The 16,669-nt window shown below is 42.0% G+C and overlaps 1 protein-coding gene and 1 long non-coding RNA gene across 2 annotated transcripts in view; one reads left to right on the top strand and one right to left on the bottom strand.

Moving 5' to 3' along the window:
* Positions 1 to 328: 328 nt before the first annotated feature.
* On the top strand, positions 329 to 5,570 carry LOC148216329 (uncharacterized). The gene is made up of 2 exons (XR_015795747.1): positions 329 to 1,189; positions 4,773 to 5,570. It is a non-coding gene; the product is annotated as an uncharacterized LOC148216329 (long non-coding RNA).
* Positions 5,571 to 6,070: 500 nt separating this feature from the next.
* RNF213 (ring finger protein 213) overlaps positions 6,071 to 16,669 on the bottom strand; it is a 98,965-nt gene continuing 88,366 nt past the window's right edge. The window contains exons 60-68 of the mRNA XM_088138383.1: positions 14,521 to 14,653; positions 13,475 to 13,558; positions 12,880 to 13,060; positions 12,583 to 12,784; positions 12,146 to 12,223; positions 11,588 to 11,785; positions 8,667 to 8,756; positions 8,234 to 8,412; positions 6,071 to 8,096 (exon numbers count right to left, since the gene is read on the bottom strand). Of these exons, the coding sequence (XP_087994509.1) occupies positions 7,955 to 8,096; positions 8,234 to 8,412; positions 8,667 to 8,756; positions 11,588 to 11,785; positions 12,146 to 12,223; positions 12,583 to 12,784; positions 12,880 to 13,060; positions 13,475 to 13,558; positions 14,521 to 14,653 (1,287 nt within the window). The 3' untranslated portion in view covers positions 6,071 to 7,954. The remainder of the gene's footprint in view (positions 8,097 to 8,233; positions 8,413 to 8,666; positions 8,757 to 11,587; positions 11,786 to 12,145; positions 12,224 to 12,582; positions 12,785 to 12,879; positions 13,061 to 13,474; positions 13,559 to 14,520; positions 14,654 to 16,669) is intronic.

Genomic DNA, 16,669 nt, shown 5'->3' on the forward strand with positions numbered 1-16,669 from the left:
CTGTTCTTGAGTGATAGCTACGGGTAATTCAAGTATGTTGAGGAGACAAATTACCTGTTTCCTAATTAGAAATGTAAAACTTCGTTGCTCTTTGTCGCTCGGAAGGTGTAATCTTCCAGAGTACAAGTGAGACCAGAAAACTAAATAAAAAATCGAATTAAGGTAATTCGTTACGGGGAAAAAAAAGACTGACTTTATTGGACATAATATAAACCAGGAAAAAACGACCAACAGAGTGAAGATTCCCCTCTCATTAACTAAAATGAAAGGAGAAATTGCCATTAGACTATTAAGAGGTTGGGTGACTTTTCTTCTTTTGCACTGAAGGGCATTATTTTGATACACAATTTTATATTTTATATATACACAATTTTATATATGCTTCACACAATGTTTAACCATACCTGTAATAGTGCACTCTATTTTATTTCTAAAGGGTTAACTTGCTTTTGCTTTGTAAAGAGCACTGGTTTCTTCTTCCCCCCCCTTATCTCTTTGCTGAATGCCAGATTGTCTTCGAAGAAACAATTAGATGAATACAAGTTGTTTGTTTTACCAAGCTTTTGCAACAGTCGTGGGGCCCTGCATTCCAGAGAGAGAGATAAGAAAAATCTTGTATGCCATTCTCTTGGTAACCAGAAGAATAAGTTACATTTAAGTTTACCTTCCTAAGAACCACCTTTCACTTGCTCAGACCGTCCCAAAAATCCCTTGTATGGGTGTGAGGGGATGTACTATCTGATTACAGATTTACATGTCTATAAAGTCTCTGATGTTTGTGTTGTAAGGTGTGATTTCATCAACATTTCTTCTGAATGTGTTGATTGGGGTCACCCAGCTGTGTCTTGATCAAAATACATCTGTTATCTTAAAGAAGCCTCGTCTCAAGTCTTTTTATTTGGCTTTATTGAGACTTGGGAAATAAAAGGTGCCATACATTTTTGGCGAGCCAGCCAGGAGTCCCGAAGGCAGGGATTCCTTGGGGAGGCTGCTTTAAGCCCCCCTCATTGCCTTCACAACAGCGGACGGGGAAAATCGACGGAGACCATCCATCAATGTCAAGCGCGCGCCTGGAAAGTTTTCCAGTGACCTTGTGCTGATCGCCGTCGGCAGACTCCGCTCCTGCTGGGCCTGAATGCTCCAAAATTGAGGCTTCTCCCTTCCGTTGTATAAAGACGGATTGGGAAGGGTGAGTATGCTTTTATTAGGTGGGGAGTGGTGCCTTGTGAGTGCGTGAATGAGACATGGGAAACTTCTGTTAGAGATCTGCCCATGAAGTGAGTGTGTGAGGATCTTAGTGCGGTTCCTCTTATTACCCATGTGAGGCGATAGAGGCCACGATGATCCGCGTGGTTGATTTGTGTGTGTGTTGGAATATATTGTCCTAGAGGAGGATTCCAAGGTAGGAGGGTGCACTATTAGATGGAAAAGGATTTCACATTAGGGAGGGTACTCTGGCCAGACCCCGAGCTGATTGAAGGAAAAATCAGCCCGAGAAATTCCTAGAAATCCCGAGCTGAGGCCCTGCGTCGAGGGAAAGATGAACAGGGAGTAGGCAGCCCGAGAAATTTTCCTGTGCCTCTCAAAGAATCCCGAGTCGACGGAAAGACCCGAGAAATCCTCTAGGCAGCACGCACCATAACTCACAGCAATAGAAGGCTTAAAAAGGAAAAAAGAAAAAAAAAAAAGAGGAAAAAGGAAAAAGAAAAGAAAAAGAAGAAAATCCACTAGGTGGCACTATGGGGAACAGCAACAGCCGCCTGAGTGAAACAGCAAGGAAGGAAGCCGCGGCAGAAAGCTTTATGCCGGCAAAAAGCCCTACGCCGCTGCAGCGTGTTCTTAAGCACTGGGACATTTTAAAACCCAGAGTTGCAATGAAATTGAGTTTTAAAAAGAATAAACTAAAAACTTTTTGTGAACTCGTTTGGCCACATTATTATATTGGCCCAAATGTAGGATTTTGGCCACCAGAAGGTACTGTTGATGGAGAGTTCATAAATATTTTTGCCAGCTTTTTGGCTTCAAGTGGCAGAATTGAGGAAGAGATATATGCTAAATTTTTCTTTAACCTCTTCCTTCGCCCAGATCTTCAAGTTCTATGTGGGCTGAAAACCAACCCTGTAAAACTTTTTTCCCTGCAGCCGAGAGCTGAGCAGGACACAGAAACAAAGCTAAAGCACAAAACGGAGGAGGAGGAGGAGGAATTCCCCCCCCTTATTGTACTCCAACGGCCCCTCCTCCGCTTCCTGCATCAGCTCCTCAGGCATCTCCATTGCCAGCCCCCACTGGCTCTGCTGCTGCAGCAACCCCCGCAGCTGGGACTGCCCCCCCACTGCCTTTAACCTCTGCAGCTGCTTTTCAGCCAGCTTCTCAAGATTTTTAGTGGCAGCTTCACAGTCACCAGTGGCTGTGAGTAGCCCTTCACATATCAGGACAGGACTTGTTTACAACACGGACTCTCCTGATATTTTTGTTGCTCCACTACGGGGGCAGGACCCTAATCTCCTTGCCCCTCTTAGACAAGTACCAATGGGCAACCAATTGGCTTTTATTCACACTCCTTTCACTACCAGTGATTTATTTAACTGGAGAGAAGGATTGCCTCCTTATCGTGAGTCTCCACAGCAATATGTGGATCTTGTTCAACGCATCATTTGTACTCAAGAAGGGCCTTCGGCTGCTTCATCAGAGTCGCCTGAGTGCTATAGAAGCCCTAAGTGTGCCAACAAACATCAAACAACTCCAAACATTTCTAGGCATAACTGGATATGCAAGACTTTGGATCCCTGGGTATTCCCTCCTTGCCAAGCCTCTGTACCAACTCACACAGAAAAATATGGCTTGGGAATGGACTGGAGAACATCAATCTGCTTGGCAGGAATTAAAGGACTCTCTTGCTAGAGCTACAGCCCTTGCTCTTCCTGATCAGTCTAAAGGCTTTGATTTATTTGTCACTGAGAAGCAAGGATGTGCACTAGGAGTCCTTACCCAGAAATTAGGCCCGGAAAAGGTTCCTGTTGCTTATCTATCCAAAACTCTGGATGCTGTGGTAAAAGGTTGGCCTGCTTGCCTTCGCTCAATTGCAGCTACAGCGCTTTTAATTCAAGAGACAGAAAAGATTTCTTTAGGAGCAACAGTTGATGTATATACACCCCACTCTGTACAGACATTACTGGAACAAAAACTTCCTGCATGGGCCACTTCAGCCCGATTGACTAAATATGCCAGCTTAATTTTGGAAAATGATTCAGTTAAACTGTTTCGCTGTGAGCAGCTCAATCCAGCCACCCTCCTGCCTCGACCATCAGAGGAGGTTAGCTCATTGGAAGGCCCCCATGACTGCCATCAGGTTTTAGAGATTATTGTTGGAATTCGCCCTGACCTCCAAGTTGAACCTTTTAACTTGGCAGAATGTCAGTTTTGAACTGATGGTTCTTCCTTTATTGAAAATGGGGTCCGCCAGACAGGTTTGGCTGTGGTCACCACTGATGGACCTATTTTGTTACGTAAGCTGCCCTCTCACTGGTCAGCACAGGCAGCTGAGCTGTTAGCCCTTATAGAAGCCTGTTATCTTGCCAAAGGGCAGACAGCCAATATTTTCACTGACAGCAGATACGCCTTTTTAGCTGCACACACACATGCAGCTCTCTGGAAAGCCCGGGGCTATGTGGGGGCAGATGGAAAAGCTCTGAAGATGAAACCACTGCTTGAAGAACTAGCTATGGCTGTGCGTTTGCCTACTCAATTAGCTATAGTTCATTGCAGAGGTCACCAGACTGATCGAGGTGAAATCTCCCGAGGCAATCGTGCTGCTGATTATTGGGCCAAACAAGCTGCTCGTAAGGGTGATGTCATGCCTGCAGAAACTCACCAGCTTTTACCCCTCATTCCTATAGAGCCTGATCACCCACTACCCCCTCTCTATGATCAAAGAGATCATCTTGATCCACAAGGAAAGTGGAAGGATGGGTGGTGGATTGTTAACAATCGTGTTCAGTTACCTCTTCAAATCCTATGGATGGTTGTCAAAAGAAGTCATGCTATGGCCCATTGTGGCCCCAAACCTCTTTTCAAGTGGCTTTCTCAAAGATACAGTAACAAGAAGCTGAGGCACCTCTGCCAAACAGCTGTGGCTCAATGTGCTATCTGCCACAGAAATAATCCAAGGAGTGGTAAATCTACTCCTTCAGGCCACCTTCGTACTGCTCAATACCCAGGAGAAGCCTGGCAAGTGGATTTTACTGAGCTTCCCAAAAGGGACCCAAAATCATCTTTTGGTCTTTGTAGATTTGTTCTCTGGATGGCCTGAAGCCTTTCCTGCCTCATCTCAACGTGCAGGAGAAGTGGTCAAGGCCCTGGTGGAACACATCATCCCAAGATTCTCGGTCCCTAAAGGGTTAGAGTCAGATAATGGGAGACACTTTACTTCTGATGTCACTCAACAAGTTAGCAAATTCTTGGACATTCCTTGGCATCTACATTCCAGTTATCGGCCCCAGGCTTCAGCCAAAGTGGAACGTATGAACCGCTCTTTAAAGACTCAGCTTGCAAAGCTCTGTCAAGAAACCCAGCTCCCCTGGCCAAAGATGCTGCCCCTTGCTTTAACACGTATTAGGGCCATGCCCAGAGGGCCACTGATGTTGTCACCTTTTGAAATGCTTTATGGGAGACCGTTTGTATCTCATGAAGTGCTAACTGCATGGACAGGTGAAAAGAACATTTCTCAATATTTGCAGAAGCTGGCGCACGTCCTATCTTTTATTTCACTACAGGTTCGAGACGCCTTGCCAGTTGCTCCTGATGTACCACCCATCGCCCAGCCAGGCCAGTGGGTCAGAGTGAAGGAGCTGTTCCCATCTTGCACTGATCCAAAGTGGTCCGAGCCGAAGCAAGTACTCCTGAGCACGCCCACTGCTGTAAAAGTTGAAGGCATCAAAGCTTGGGTGCATGGATCCAGGATCAAGCAGGTGAAGGAACCCCCAGATATCTGGCAAGTTTCCTCAGTTGATGGACTTAAACTAAAATTGCAGCGCTCTCTAGCTTCACCAGCAGATCTTTTCAAGGACTAATTAGGTCCACCGGTAGAGGCCTAATTCAGGAACAGAAGATTTGAAACCATAGACTTTACCAGCCACACAAACACCTAGATGTGCTGGCTTGGTCACAACCCAAGTTGTGAAACTGACTACATAAGAAGCATCTTATGTTCAAAAGCAAAGGGAGGAAATGAAGGGCATTATTTTGATACACAATTTTATATTTTATATATACACAATTTTATATATGCTTCACACAATGTTTAACCATACCTGTAATAGTGCACTCTATTTTATTTCTAAAGGGTTAACTTGCTTTTGCTTTGTAAAGAGCACTGGTTTCTTCTTCACCACCCTTATCTCTTTGCTGAATGCCAGATTGTCTTCGAAGAAACAATTAGATGAATACAAGTTGTTTGTTTTACCAAGCTTTTGCAACAGTCGTGGGGCCCTGCATTCCAGAGAGAGAGATAAGAAAAATCTTGTATGCCATTCTCTTGGTAACCAGAAGAATAAGTTACATTTAAGTTTACCTTCCTAAGAACCACCTTTCACTTGCTCAGACCGTCCCAAAAATCCCTTGTATGGGTGTGAGGGGATGTACTATCTGATTACAGATTTACATGTCTATAAAGTCTCTGATGTTTGTGTTGTAAGGTGTGATTTCATCAACATTTCTTCTGAATGTGTTGATTGGGGTCACCCAGCTGTGTCTTGATCAAAATACATCTGTTATCTTAAAGAAGCCTCGTCTCAAGTCTTTTTATTTGGCTTTATTGAGACTTGGGAAATAAAAGGTGCCATACAGCACCAAGGATTAAAATGTGTGTTATTGATATCCTGACTCTTGTAGAAGGTGCAAATACAATAGGTCTTGCTCACAAACAATCCCCTCTGAAAAAGTAAATCTATGGTTCATGGATTAGATTCACACCGCACTGCAGAGATGTGGGTAAATGCTCTGTTCTTTGAAGACATGATCTGTGGTAAAATTTCTCAAGGTTTTAGCATTGGTGAATTGCTAAATGTCAATTAACTAAATGTCAGTTAACTAGTATAACCGAACTATCATGTCTGGCAGCTCAAGAAAGGCGATATAATTACAACTTGCTATATAAGGAATAAGGAACGTAGTCTGAATACTTTTGTAACAAGGACTTTTTATTAGAAGAAAAAAAGACTACAAAGTAATGTTTATAAATTGCAGTTTTTGAATACTGGAAAATCAATTAGTCTAGGTGTACTGTTCCCTGCCAGCACAGCAAGTGTATTAACACATCATCCCCATATGATCCCAGGAGGAGCACAAGCTCCTTGTCTCACATTGAAGCCCTAGACAGGCTTGGAATGACAATGCCCAATGCATAACTTTCTACAAATGTCAATTAATTAGTGAAACCAAGTACAGAACTATTTAAATACTCATATTTGGCAGCCAAAAGCTGTTAGTAGATATTGGTCTCTAAACAGGAAAATGAAATAATTTCCAAGGTCTCTTAGAAAAAGCTTAGTCAGCCAAAGGAAGTGCAACTTCATGGCCTATTGAGACTTTCTTAAAATGCTTACAAAGAACATACATTTTAAAGTAGCAGTAAAACATGGTTGGATGGTTGACTTACATACTTGCTTGATTCTTATCTACTTTACTTTCTCCCTGAGAGAATTACTCGTTTGTTATTTGATCTAAATATTCTAAAATATAGGCATATTATCCCCAAACAGAAATACAAGTTATTTTTGTGGTTAATAGGGCTTAGTTCCTCTGAAACAGTATTTATGCCCAAAGATGTTTTCCGTTTTTCTTGTGTCAATTATGTATAGAATCTTAAAATAGCTGAATGTCATCTTAACTGCACTGAGAAGCTAACATAATAGCTCTAAATGAAATTTCAATTATTTATTGAATAGTTACTAAGGGACTGTTACCTGATTCTATTTTATTCACTATAGCTAGCATTCTATCATATCCTTCTTCAGTAAGATTCAAGAAGTGTGCTTTAACTGGTATTCTGCCAACATATATCTATTGTTCAGCCCAAAGAGAAATTTGTGATCGTTTTTCATCAGAGTTATGAATCTAATGAGTCAACTGAAATTTCAAACAAAAATACTAATTTCAGCTATAAATTAACATATTAGTATCAAATCAAGAAAAACAAGTTTCCACAATCTGCTACGATATGATTTTGGGCTTCCCATGAATGCAAAGTGGTTTGGGGACAGGGAGAACATACCTATGAACTAAACCTGTCCCTTACAACAAAAATGCAGCAGAAAGATAGGTTAGGAGCAACCTTGGCAATGACATCGAACTATGAATAACTGGAGAGGTCACTTTGTTGGATCAGGGTTGAAGGTAGCCATGTGAACTGCTTCCTTGACTGAGCTTTAGCACGCCTTGCTTAGATACATAATCTCAGAGAAGCAGGCAACTCAGTGTATGAGAAAAAAATTACAAAGAAATTATGTCCCTGATAATAAAAAAGGCGTTTTTGATAGAAAATCCAGAGAAGTTGAGGGAAAGCATAATATTTCTCTGCCTCCTGCCAGTGTAAACAAACTAAAGGGGAACGTTTGTAAGCAAGCTTATAAACCCAAAGTTATAGACATTACATGGTCCTTTTAGAAGTTTGTAACAATGAAAATACTTTCCTTTGAATGCAGTGTACCTATCCAACTTGTATTTTCTAGAAATCCTTCATTATCTAAGGCACCAATTCTTTTATGTTTGTGCATCACTATTTATTCACCTATAGCACCATGATCGTTTAGTTTAGGATCACTGTGAGTGCAAAAGTTTGTCATCTCCTGCCTTTCATTCTGTACAAGTATAAATAAAAAACAAAAGTTAAATACAGTGTTCTGCTTGTAAGTGAACGGAGGGAGGAAAAGCATCTGGATTAATTTCCTGGACTGCATCAACCCCGTTTAAGAAGAGCAGCCATTTTCCAGGCAGCGATACACTGAGACACCTGGATATCTTCTGGGAACGTAGCCTCCAAGTCCTGAAGCACATTGCTGCCTTTTATTTGAAGATATGAAATAAGCGTATATTTAAGGCTGGAAAAAAGGAAGAACGATAAGCACAAAAAAACCAAGCTCCTCTGCTGTTGTGTGGCAAAATAGGATGCATTTCACCACAAGCACCAAAGTGAATTGACATGCAAGGATCTAGATTGGGCTGCTCACGCGCTTACCTCCATGTAGGATTGAACTCTTCTCCAGCCCGAGCATGTTTCAGTTTCAGCATGATCATTTCATGCAACTCTTGAAGGAAGGACTCCAGTCCTGTCTGAGTGAGGAAAGCTTTGAGAAGATGGATGTTATCCCCTGTGAGTTCCTCTTTATAAGGGGCACTGATCTCTCCAAAAGGATCCTAGAATATACATTATGACAGTGTTGTCCAAACTTGGCCACTTTAAGATGAGTGGACTTCAACTCCCAGAATTCCCCAGCTAGCATGGCTGGCTGGGGAATTCTGGGAGTTGAAGTCCACTCATCTTAAAGTGGCCAAGTTTGGACAACACTGCATTATGAGGAAGAGACAGACAGACAGAGTTAAAGGGGGGGGGGGAAGGGAGAACAGTGACAAGAAATGTCAAGTGATCACATCCTTATCCCACATCCTACCTTCTTCAAATGCAGCAGCTGTTCTGATTTATGACTAGAAAGAAGCTGCCACATGGCAATGGCATGCTTTAGCTGACATCGGCTCAGTGCCTAAAAAGGAATACACACACACACAAAAGTTTTTTTGCAAGTAACAGCCGTTTAGATAATTAAATAAAATAGTAATTTATATTAATATTTTTTATTTTTCTAATTACTTTTCTAATTTTTAATTACTTTTCTAATAAATATATTCTAGAAATCTGTTGACACTGGGAGGAGCGCTTGCCAACATTGTTCATGTTAAATTCAGTGCGGCACCCCATTCATGTATGGCAGTGTTGTCCAAACTTGGCCACTTTAAGATGAGTGGACTTCAACTCCCAGAATTCCCCAGCCAGCAATGCTGGCTGGGGAATTCTGGGAGTTGAAGTCCACTCATCTTAAAGTGGCCAAGTTTGGACAACACTGATGTATGGGGACAGTTGATGCTAAAGCACAAGACATATTCTGCACTAACAGTTGCCTCTCAGCACCTTATAATTCAAGGGAACTAGATTGTACATTCTGGATTACATCTGTGGCACCATAGTATTTTGTCATTGTCTGGTGCTATCCTGGGAAGGGCTTTTTTTAGGTGACTACAACAATGCTCCAGATGGTAAAGGCAGTAGCTTTTTTGTGACAAAGAAGCAGACTTTTTAAAAGGCAGGACTAATTAAAATATTAAAATTAACTATAAGCAGAAATACTATCTATAATAAAAAATTAAGAGACTAGGGTGCGCAAAACATTTTGCCTTGAAGCATTTCAAGCATTAATTTAATGAAATGTCCTCCCTCAAGTTTTGAAACTACTGTTTCAATTGTGAAACAGAGTTGTCCTGAATAGTGTTTGGCTCTGGAACAGAGTTTCAGAACATCTGTATTTCAAGCTTGAAACATATCTCCAATGCTTGAAAACCACCTGTTTTGCACCCAAAACCCCAGCTTTGAACTTAAGACTGGCCATTTAATGAAATTTCGCATTTGAATCATTTTGAAGCAAAATGTTCAGTGCACTCCCAGGCAACCATAGATATATATAAAATTTCATGATATGGAAAATGTAGATAAAAATATTTTTTGTTTAGACTTTTTTATCCCACCTTTATTATTTTTATATATAACTCAAGGCAGTGAACTACCTACTACTACTTCCTCCTCCTATTTTCCCCACAACAACAACCCTGTGAGGTGAGTTGGGCTGAGAGAGAGTGACTGGCCCAAAGTCACCCAAGCAGCTTTCGAGCCTAAGGCAAGACTAGAACTCAAGAGTCTCCTGCTTTCTAGCCTGATGCCTTAACCACTAGACCAAACTGGCTCTCCTTTTCTCACAATGACAGAACTCAGGATTCAGGACTGATAAAAGGAAGTAGTTCGTTGTAGTTCGTTGTGAAGTGCCTCAGGGCTCTATGCTCTCACCCCTCCTATTTAACATCTACATGAGGCTGCTGAGTCAGGCCATCTGCTGATTCAGGGTCAGGCATCATGAATTTGCTGATGATACTCAATTACACATCTTGTCCCTGGGCCAGCCAAGTGATGCTGTTGACATTACGTCCTAGTGCCTAGAGAATGTGTGATTTTGATTCAAGAGGAACAAGCTCAGGTTCAACCCTAGCAAGACTAAGTGTTATTTGGCCCCACAGTGTAGAGGATCTTCTATCTTTTGCCAAAATGGGGCTGCACTACCCTGTCTGGGTCTGGTATGTAATTTGGGGGTCCTTCTGGACTCACAGCTCCTGCTTGAAGAGCAGGTGGCAGATGTGGCCAGGAGGGCCTTCACATAGGTTCATCTTGGGCACCAGTTGCACCTTTTCTTGGACCAGGAAGCCCTCCTTATGGTCAACCATACCCTGGTCACCTCATAGATGGATTACTGCAATGTGCTCTACATGGGACTATACCTGAAGACTATTTGGAAGCTATAGCTGGTCCTGAATGCAGTGGCACAAGTAGTGATGGGCAGGCTATGCCATGCCCATATAACACCCATGCTTTGTGAACTGCACTGGCTATCACTTGGCTTCCAGGTGCAATGTAAGATGCTGGTTGTCACCTTTAAAGCCCTACATGGCATCGGGGCCAGTTATCTGAGGAATTGTCTGTCTCCTATGACAGTTGGCTCATTCCTGGTTCTGCCAGTTAAACAAAGTCATCTAGCAGGACTCAGGAAGTGAGCCTTCTTTGTCATGGCACCTGCCCTCTGGAACAGCATCTCCCAAGAGATGTGCACGAACCCTACCTTAGCAACTTTTAAAAGAACATTAAAAACATGACACTTCCCTCAGGCATTAGGTTAGGGTGACTGAGGGGCTTTTTTGTCGGTTTCCATCTCTTCTGGGGCAGGGGGTTTTATCTCTGCTGTTCCCTCCAGATGACACTATCTTTTGGGTTTTATTTTTTCTTTTATGTCCAGATATGTTAAGCCACCTAGAGTCATTATAATTGGTCAGCCTAGAAATTTGCCTAATAAATTCTAGAAAGTACTACCATAAGATGGGATGGTCACTGGCTGCCAGGCAGCAACAGTGGAATGTATTTGTTTTATTTATAAGCTGCTTAGATTCACCTGATTGAAATACACTTATATGATCCATTAGGGTTCTTTTTAGGCTCTTCAGTTGTACTACACTTTCCCTTCTACCACCCAAATACTACCAAAACACAGTCCAATTACAAGGATGGTTCTCTACTATAATTTCAAGAAGACTGATGTTTACCACTCACAGGAGTGATCAGAAACTTTCTTCAGTGATCAGAATGGTGGACGTGGGAACAAAGTGAGGAAAAGGCCAGCTATCTTTCTCAGTCTGAGCTATACATATATAGCTTCAGCCTAACTGGCATGTCTTTTTCATCTTGTAGAGACAAGGTGAATCTGTTATCCCCAGCACTCACCTTCATCACTGGAAGACTGATCTGACTGCTCATCTGCAGGACATTTTCAGCATAGTCGGTCAAAGTCATATGTGAGTCACCTCCAGTCGTACCCAGGAATCTTAAAATAATTTCAGTGACAGACAGTGCCTCACAGATGTCACTGTAGGACACCAACTCCCCTCTGATCATGCCCATTTTAGAATCTGAAAGGGAGCTCTGTAATTTAAGGAGATAAGATCAATCAGCATGCAACCCTGTTGCATTTTGCTATAAAGAAAAGGCACTTAGGCCATCTGGCATCTCTTCAGGGCATGCAAGCAATGTAAAAATGCACACATATTCAGACATGCTCAATCTCTACACCAAGTTTTTTCTACAAAGTAACAGCTAAGACTGCCAGGGATCTGTAACATTGGACCGATCACATTACTTCAACTGAAGAGTAAACACACACCTTCCTGTAAGCAACTTGTATTGAACAGCCCATGACTTACAATCAAGTAAATACATGCAAGATGAGACCCAAACAAGAAAGATGCAAGATTTTCTTGTCTTTTCCTCTTTTCAGAAACTCACCTGATCCAGCTTTCTCTTGATATTGCTGAAGACTTGCTCATAATTTTGGTCATATCTATATACCAGAGTGGGTATCCCCTATTAAGAAAAAGGACAAAACATATGCTTGGTGAGCAGATCTTTGCAACAGTTTCTTCTGGACTAACAGTTTGATCTCACAGCCTTCAGAATACTAACTAGTAGCATCAAGTTTCTGTGGTGCATACCTAGAGCGACCATAAGTCCTTTATTATAAAGGACAATCCTTTACTTCATATAGCTATCCTTTAGATGTATTTAATACTTATTTTCTTGGTTTTGCTCCTGAATTTTCCTTTGTAAAGCAAAGTTATAATTTATAAACATTTTTTTTATCCTTATGAAACTCTTTCAGATTTGCTCCTTTTTCAGGTTTATTCTTTATTTTTTCAAAAAAATTATGGCCACCGTGCGCATACCTGCAATGTGATCTTTGGCTTCCCTTGCAGGAATCTACTGATGACTTGCTGCTGGATTTTTTCCAGGTCAAATTCCTGCAGGGCCTCTCCTCCTTTCTCCATGCTATACTGGCAGTTGGACAGAATGAGTGGGATCAAATCCTTTTCTACTTCATAACTGATCATATGCAGATCAGCCACTTCAGCAGGACTGACAGAATATCTGTTGAGAAGTAACAAGAAAAAGGAAGAGAAAACCAGTTATGCTGTTTATTCAGCAGTATCTGTCAGCTGCAGGAAGAACTGAGAACTGCATACCTATTGCCATCTGCTGAATAATCTATTATGGTGTTGACGAAATCATTGTGCAACTGAACAAGGTAGCTGACCAAGGATGTGGCACACAGGCCTAGACCTCTCCGGCGAGGCAGAAGGATTTCAAAAGTGTCTTTTACAGTGCGGTCCATACTGCAATAATCTTTAGGAAGCTTAATTTCACCTGCAGGGAGAAGAAAATATTTGGAAGCCAGAGTGTCTTACTGCTGGACACTCCCCTTTAGCTTTGGATCATTTCTGGCTGATATAATCATTTATTGCCATCATAGTCATACAAATGATGCACTATAAAGAAAGAAAATACTGGAAGAAAAATAGTCTGCAAGTTCTATCAAATGGCCCACTAGATGTTGCTGAAGTACAATTCCATCAGGGGCCCCCCAACTGCATGGCCAATGATGAAGGATACCCGGAGGTCAGCAACTTCTAGAAAGCCACAGCTTCTTGCTCTATGGGCTAGAATAGGGGAATAGGCCAGCTAAGGATAAATAAAACATGACCTTTTCCTTTCGGTGGTATCAAGGGACTCCTTAATGTTGCCATTTTGTTTGACTGATAAAGTAAGCTGGAGTCTCACCATTTGTTTCTATGGATGATCTGAGCTTGTTCCACACATCCAGAAATTTTTCCACTCTGACTCTCATCAGTGACCTGACACCTCCTAGAGAATGCAAGAAACAAATAGTATGTAACAGGTGGAACATAGTCAAAGTTTGTTGCTTTCTGGTTCAAAAAATGGGAAATTAAAAGCAACTCTGCTAGAGCAGACTAAGATCTATCCAGCACAAAATACCATACCATTTCTTATGGTTACCAATCACACTTACTATTTCATCCCTGACAACCCAATGACCCCAGTAGCTCTGGGGCGTCTAATTCAAAGGTTTCATTTAGTTAATACTGTATACCTACTATTCAAAAGGTGACCTATCATCTGTGAAGATGCCTAACCATCACATCTGGCTGAAGTGAAATCCAATAGTTCATTACCCCTGGGCCTGATCTATATTCCACTAGGAGCAGAGATTGATGTACCTGGTTCCCACACTGAATGAGAATTTTCAAAATATTAGTTTAGTGTGACTTAAGTTGCATCTGTCCTGATAATGTAATATCACAGAAGGAGGAAATGAAGAGAAGTAAAATTTAAATTATTTGTGCCAGTAATCAATTTGATCAAAAATATGGGGCATGATATGGCCCAGAGGCCAGATTGTTCCCTTCATAAAACCCCCAGCAGGCCAGTTGGGATCAGCAGGGAGGTTTCTGGCAGGGGAAGCCCTTTTTCTGAACCCACTTCCTCGATGCCCTCAGGAGCTGCCTTCCATTTAGAAGGAAGAAGGGAATGATCACATCTGTATCAAAGCACCCTTCTTTTCCATACAGGGGGAAGCTGAGAGCAATTGGTCTTTTTGCATCTAGAAAAAAGAGGGAGTGATTGATCACATCTCCCCCACCCCTCCTCGTTTAGGCTTGCAGTACTTGCCAAGCATAGACTTTGCACAAATTAATAATCTCCAATCAGCTGAGCACTCCCCCCCCCCCAAATGTGCTTGGTATTAAGCAAATGCTTTAATGCTCTTATGCTTTGCTATCTAGTCAGAGAGCAAGGGAGAATCTCACCTGAGGAAAAATTGCTGAGAAAATCTTCAATCGTGCAATGCTCCATTTCTGAGACATTCTGAAATCTCTTCACTAAGTCTTTCTGCAGAGCAAGAATTTCTGGCAGAAATTTCACCTGTCTCAATTCAGCTTCCTAAAAACAGAGCAGAAAAGGTCAAATCAGAAAGGAAAGGCTGAGTCTTTAGGAATTAACACAAGTAAACTGTCAAGAAAGAATGCAATACACACACACATATATATGCACACACATACGCAAACACACACATATATACATAAAACCTGGTTCTCTCAAAGGTGGGGCAGTATTGGGGGCATTTGCTGTTGGCTTTGCACATGGATAAGGCTGTATCAATATTAACAGATAAGCTATAAATCAACATTAATAGATGTTCACTTTTTGTTCTGAAAAATCCTCCAACTTGTTCATGAACCTGGGAAGGTGGTATTGTTAACAGTTACCCAATTATAAACAATTTAGAAAGGTGTGTAGTAGTAAGTAGCTACAGCATCATCAACAAATGTAACACTTCAGAAATGAACTTGCTCACTCTTACACTTCATTAAAGCAAATACCAAAGCAATACTTGCTTTTAAACTGGAAGTTCTTCTTAGCCAGAAGAAGACGCACACTGTCCTTCAATGTGGTTGAGAACAAGTGGTTACAGAAGCTTTCTGAACTCTGCATGGGTTTGGACACCACTGAGATGGGTACTGGAGTATGTGCAATGTTTGTGAATAGATCTAATGCTGAGGCAGAGTTATTTTTGTACTGATACTACCTTAATGTACAAATATTATTATTTCTTATACGGATGTTGGCAGAGAGTAGAATACCATGGCGCTACTCCATGAAACAAACAGTATGCTTCCACCCACGTAATTCAATTGCTAAGAACGTTCACATATTAAAAATAATTACAGTGGTACCTTGGTTTACGAACTTAATTCATTCCGTGACTCTGGTTGCAACCCGAATTGGTCGCGACCCGAAGCAAATTTTCCCATAAGGTTCAGTGTAATTACTGTTAATCCGTTCTGGCGTGGAGGACAGGGAGGTGGCTATGGCTTGGAGGGAGAGTCCCCCTCCCTATGACCACGTGTCACGGGTGGAAAATGGCTGCGGACCACGTGTCAGGGGTGGAAAAATGGCCACGGACCACGTGTCATGGGCGGGAAAATGGCCGCGGACCACGTGTCACGGGCGGGAAAATGGCCGCGGACCACGTGTCAGGGCGGAAAATGGCCGCAGACCACGTGTCACAGGTGGGAAAATGGCCGCGGACCGTGTCACGGGAGGGAAAATGGCTGCGGATCCTGTTCGTAACCCAAGGCGGAGTTTGCAAACCGAAGCAAATTTCTGCAGCCGGAGCTGGTCGTAACCCGAAACGTTCGTTAACAGAAGCGTTCGTAACCCGAGGTTCCACTGTACAATTATTGAATTTATCTCCAAAAACCTACACTTCAATTTCAGATTCTATGTGCCTTAACCTTAAGTGGGACCCAAATGACTTCTGAGCAGATATTACTTATTTATCCTCCTACGTAGTGGCCATGGAGATTTCAGTTCTGGTACATGGCATAGTACTTTTTTGTGTGAGACGTTACAGTTGAGAATTATGGTAATGTTTAATTTGGCTCTCAGTTAAGGCAAAGATGGTGTTGAGCATTCAGGTACTTTTCAGGCATCATGAAACAAAAATTAATGGGATCCAAACCTAAGTATTTTCATCCAACGGGAAGAGATCCCCGACTAGCAAAAATTAGAGTGGGCACTAGACCCAGAACTCATTCTGCTTGTATACACACCAGCTGAGTGCTGGTTTGAAGGGAAAACAGAATGTAAGAGAACGAGCCCATTAGAACATAAGGAAAAAATTAGGAGAATCAACCAGAAGGCTTCTGATCAGTCACTGGTCTTGGGTGAACCCTGAGAAAGAAGTGAAAACAGAAGCTAGGGAACAGCTTGAAAGGGAAAGAACTTTAATTACTGACAGTACCATTAATTGAATGAGTGGGGTTTGGGGACAAGCAAGCTGAAATAAGGTCCAAATAGGCAGGATCAAAGAACCTCTGGTGAAGCAGTGTTGAGACGAGAAAACTGTTCCTATGTGCATATACTATTGTTCCTCTAAAGATGTTCACCTGCTCT

The sequence above is a fragment of the Python bivittatus genome, unplaced genomic scaffold (assembly GCF_059951505.1).
Source record: "Python bivittatus isolate LINGU-HERP-01145 unplaced genomic scaffold, Pbiv_v1 ctg000220_np1212, whole genome shotgun sequence".
Classification (NCBI taxonomy): Eukaryota; Metazoa; Chordata; class Lepidosauria; order Squamata; family Pythonidae; genus Python; species Python bivittatus.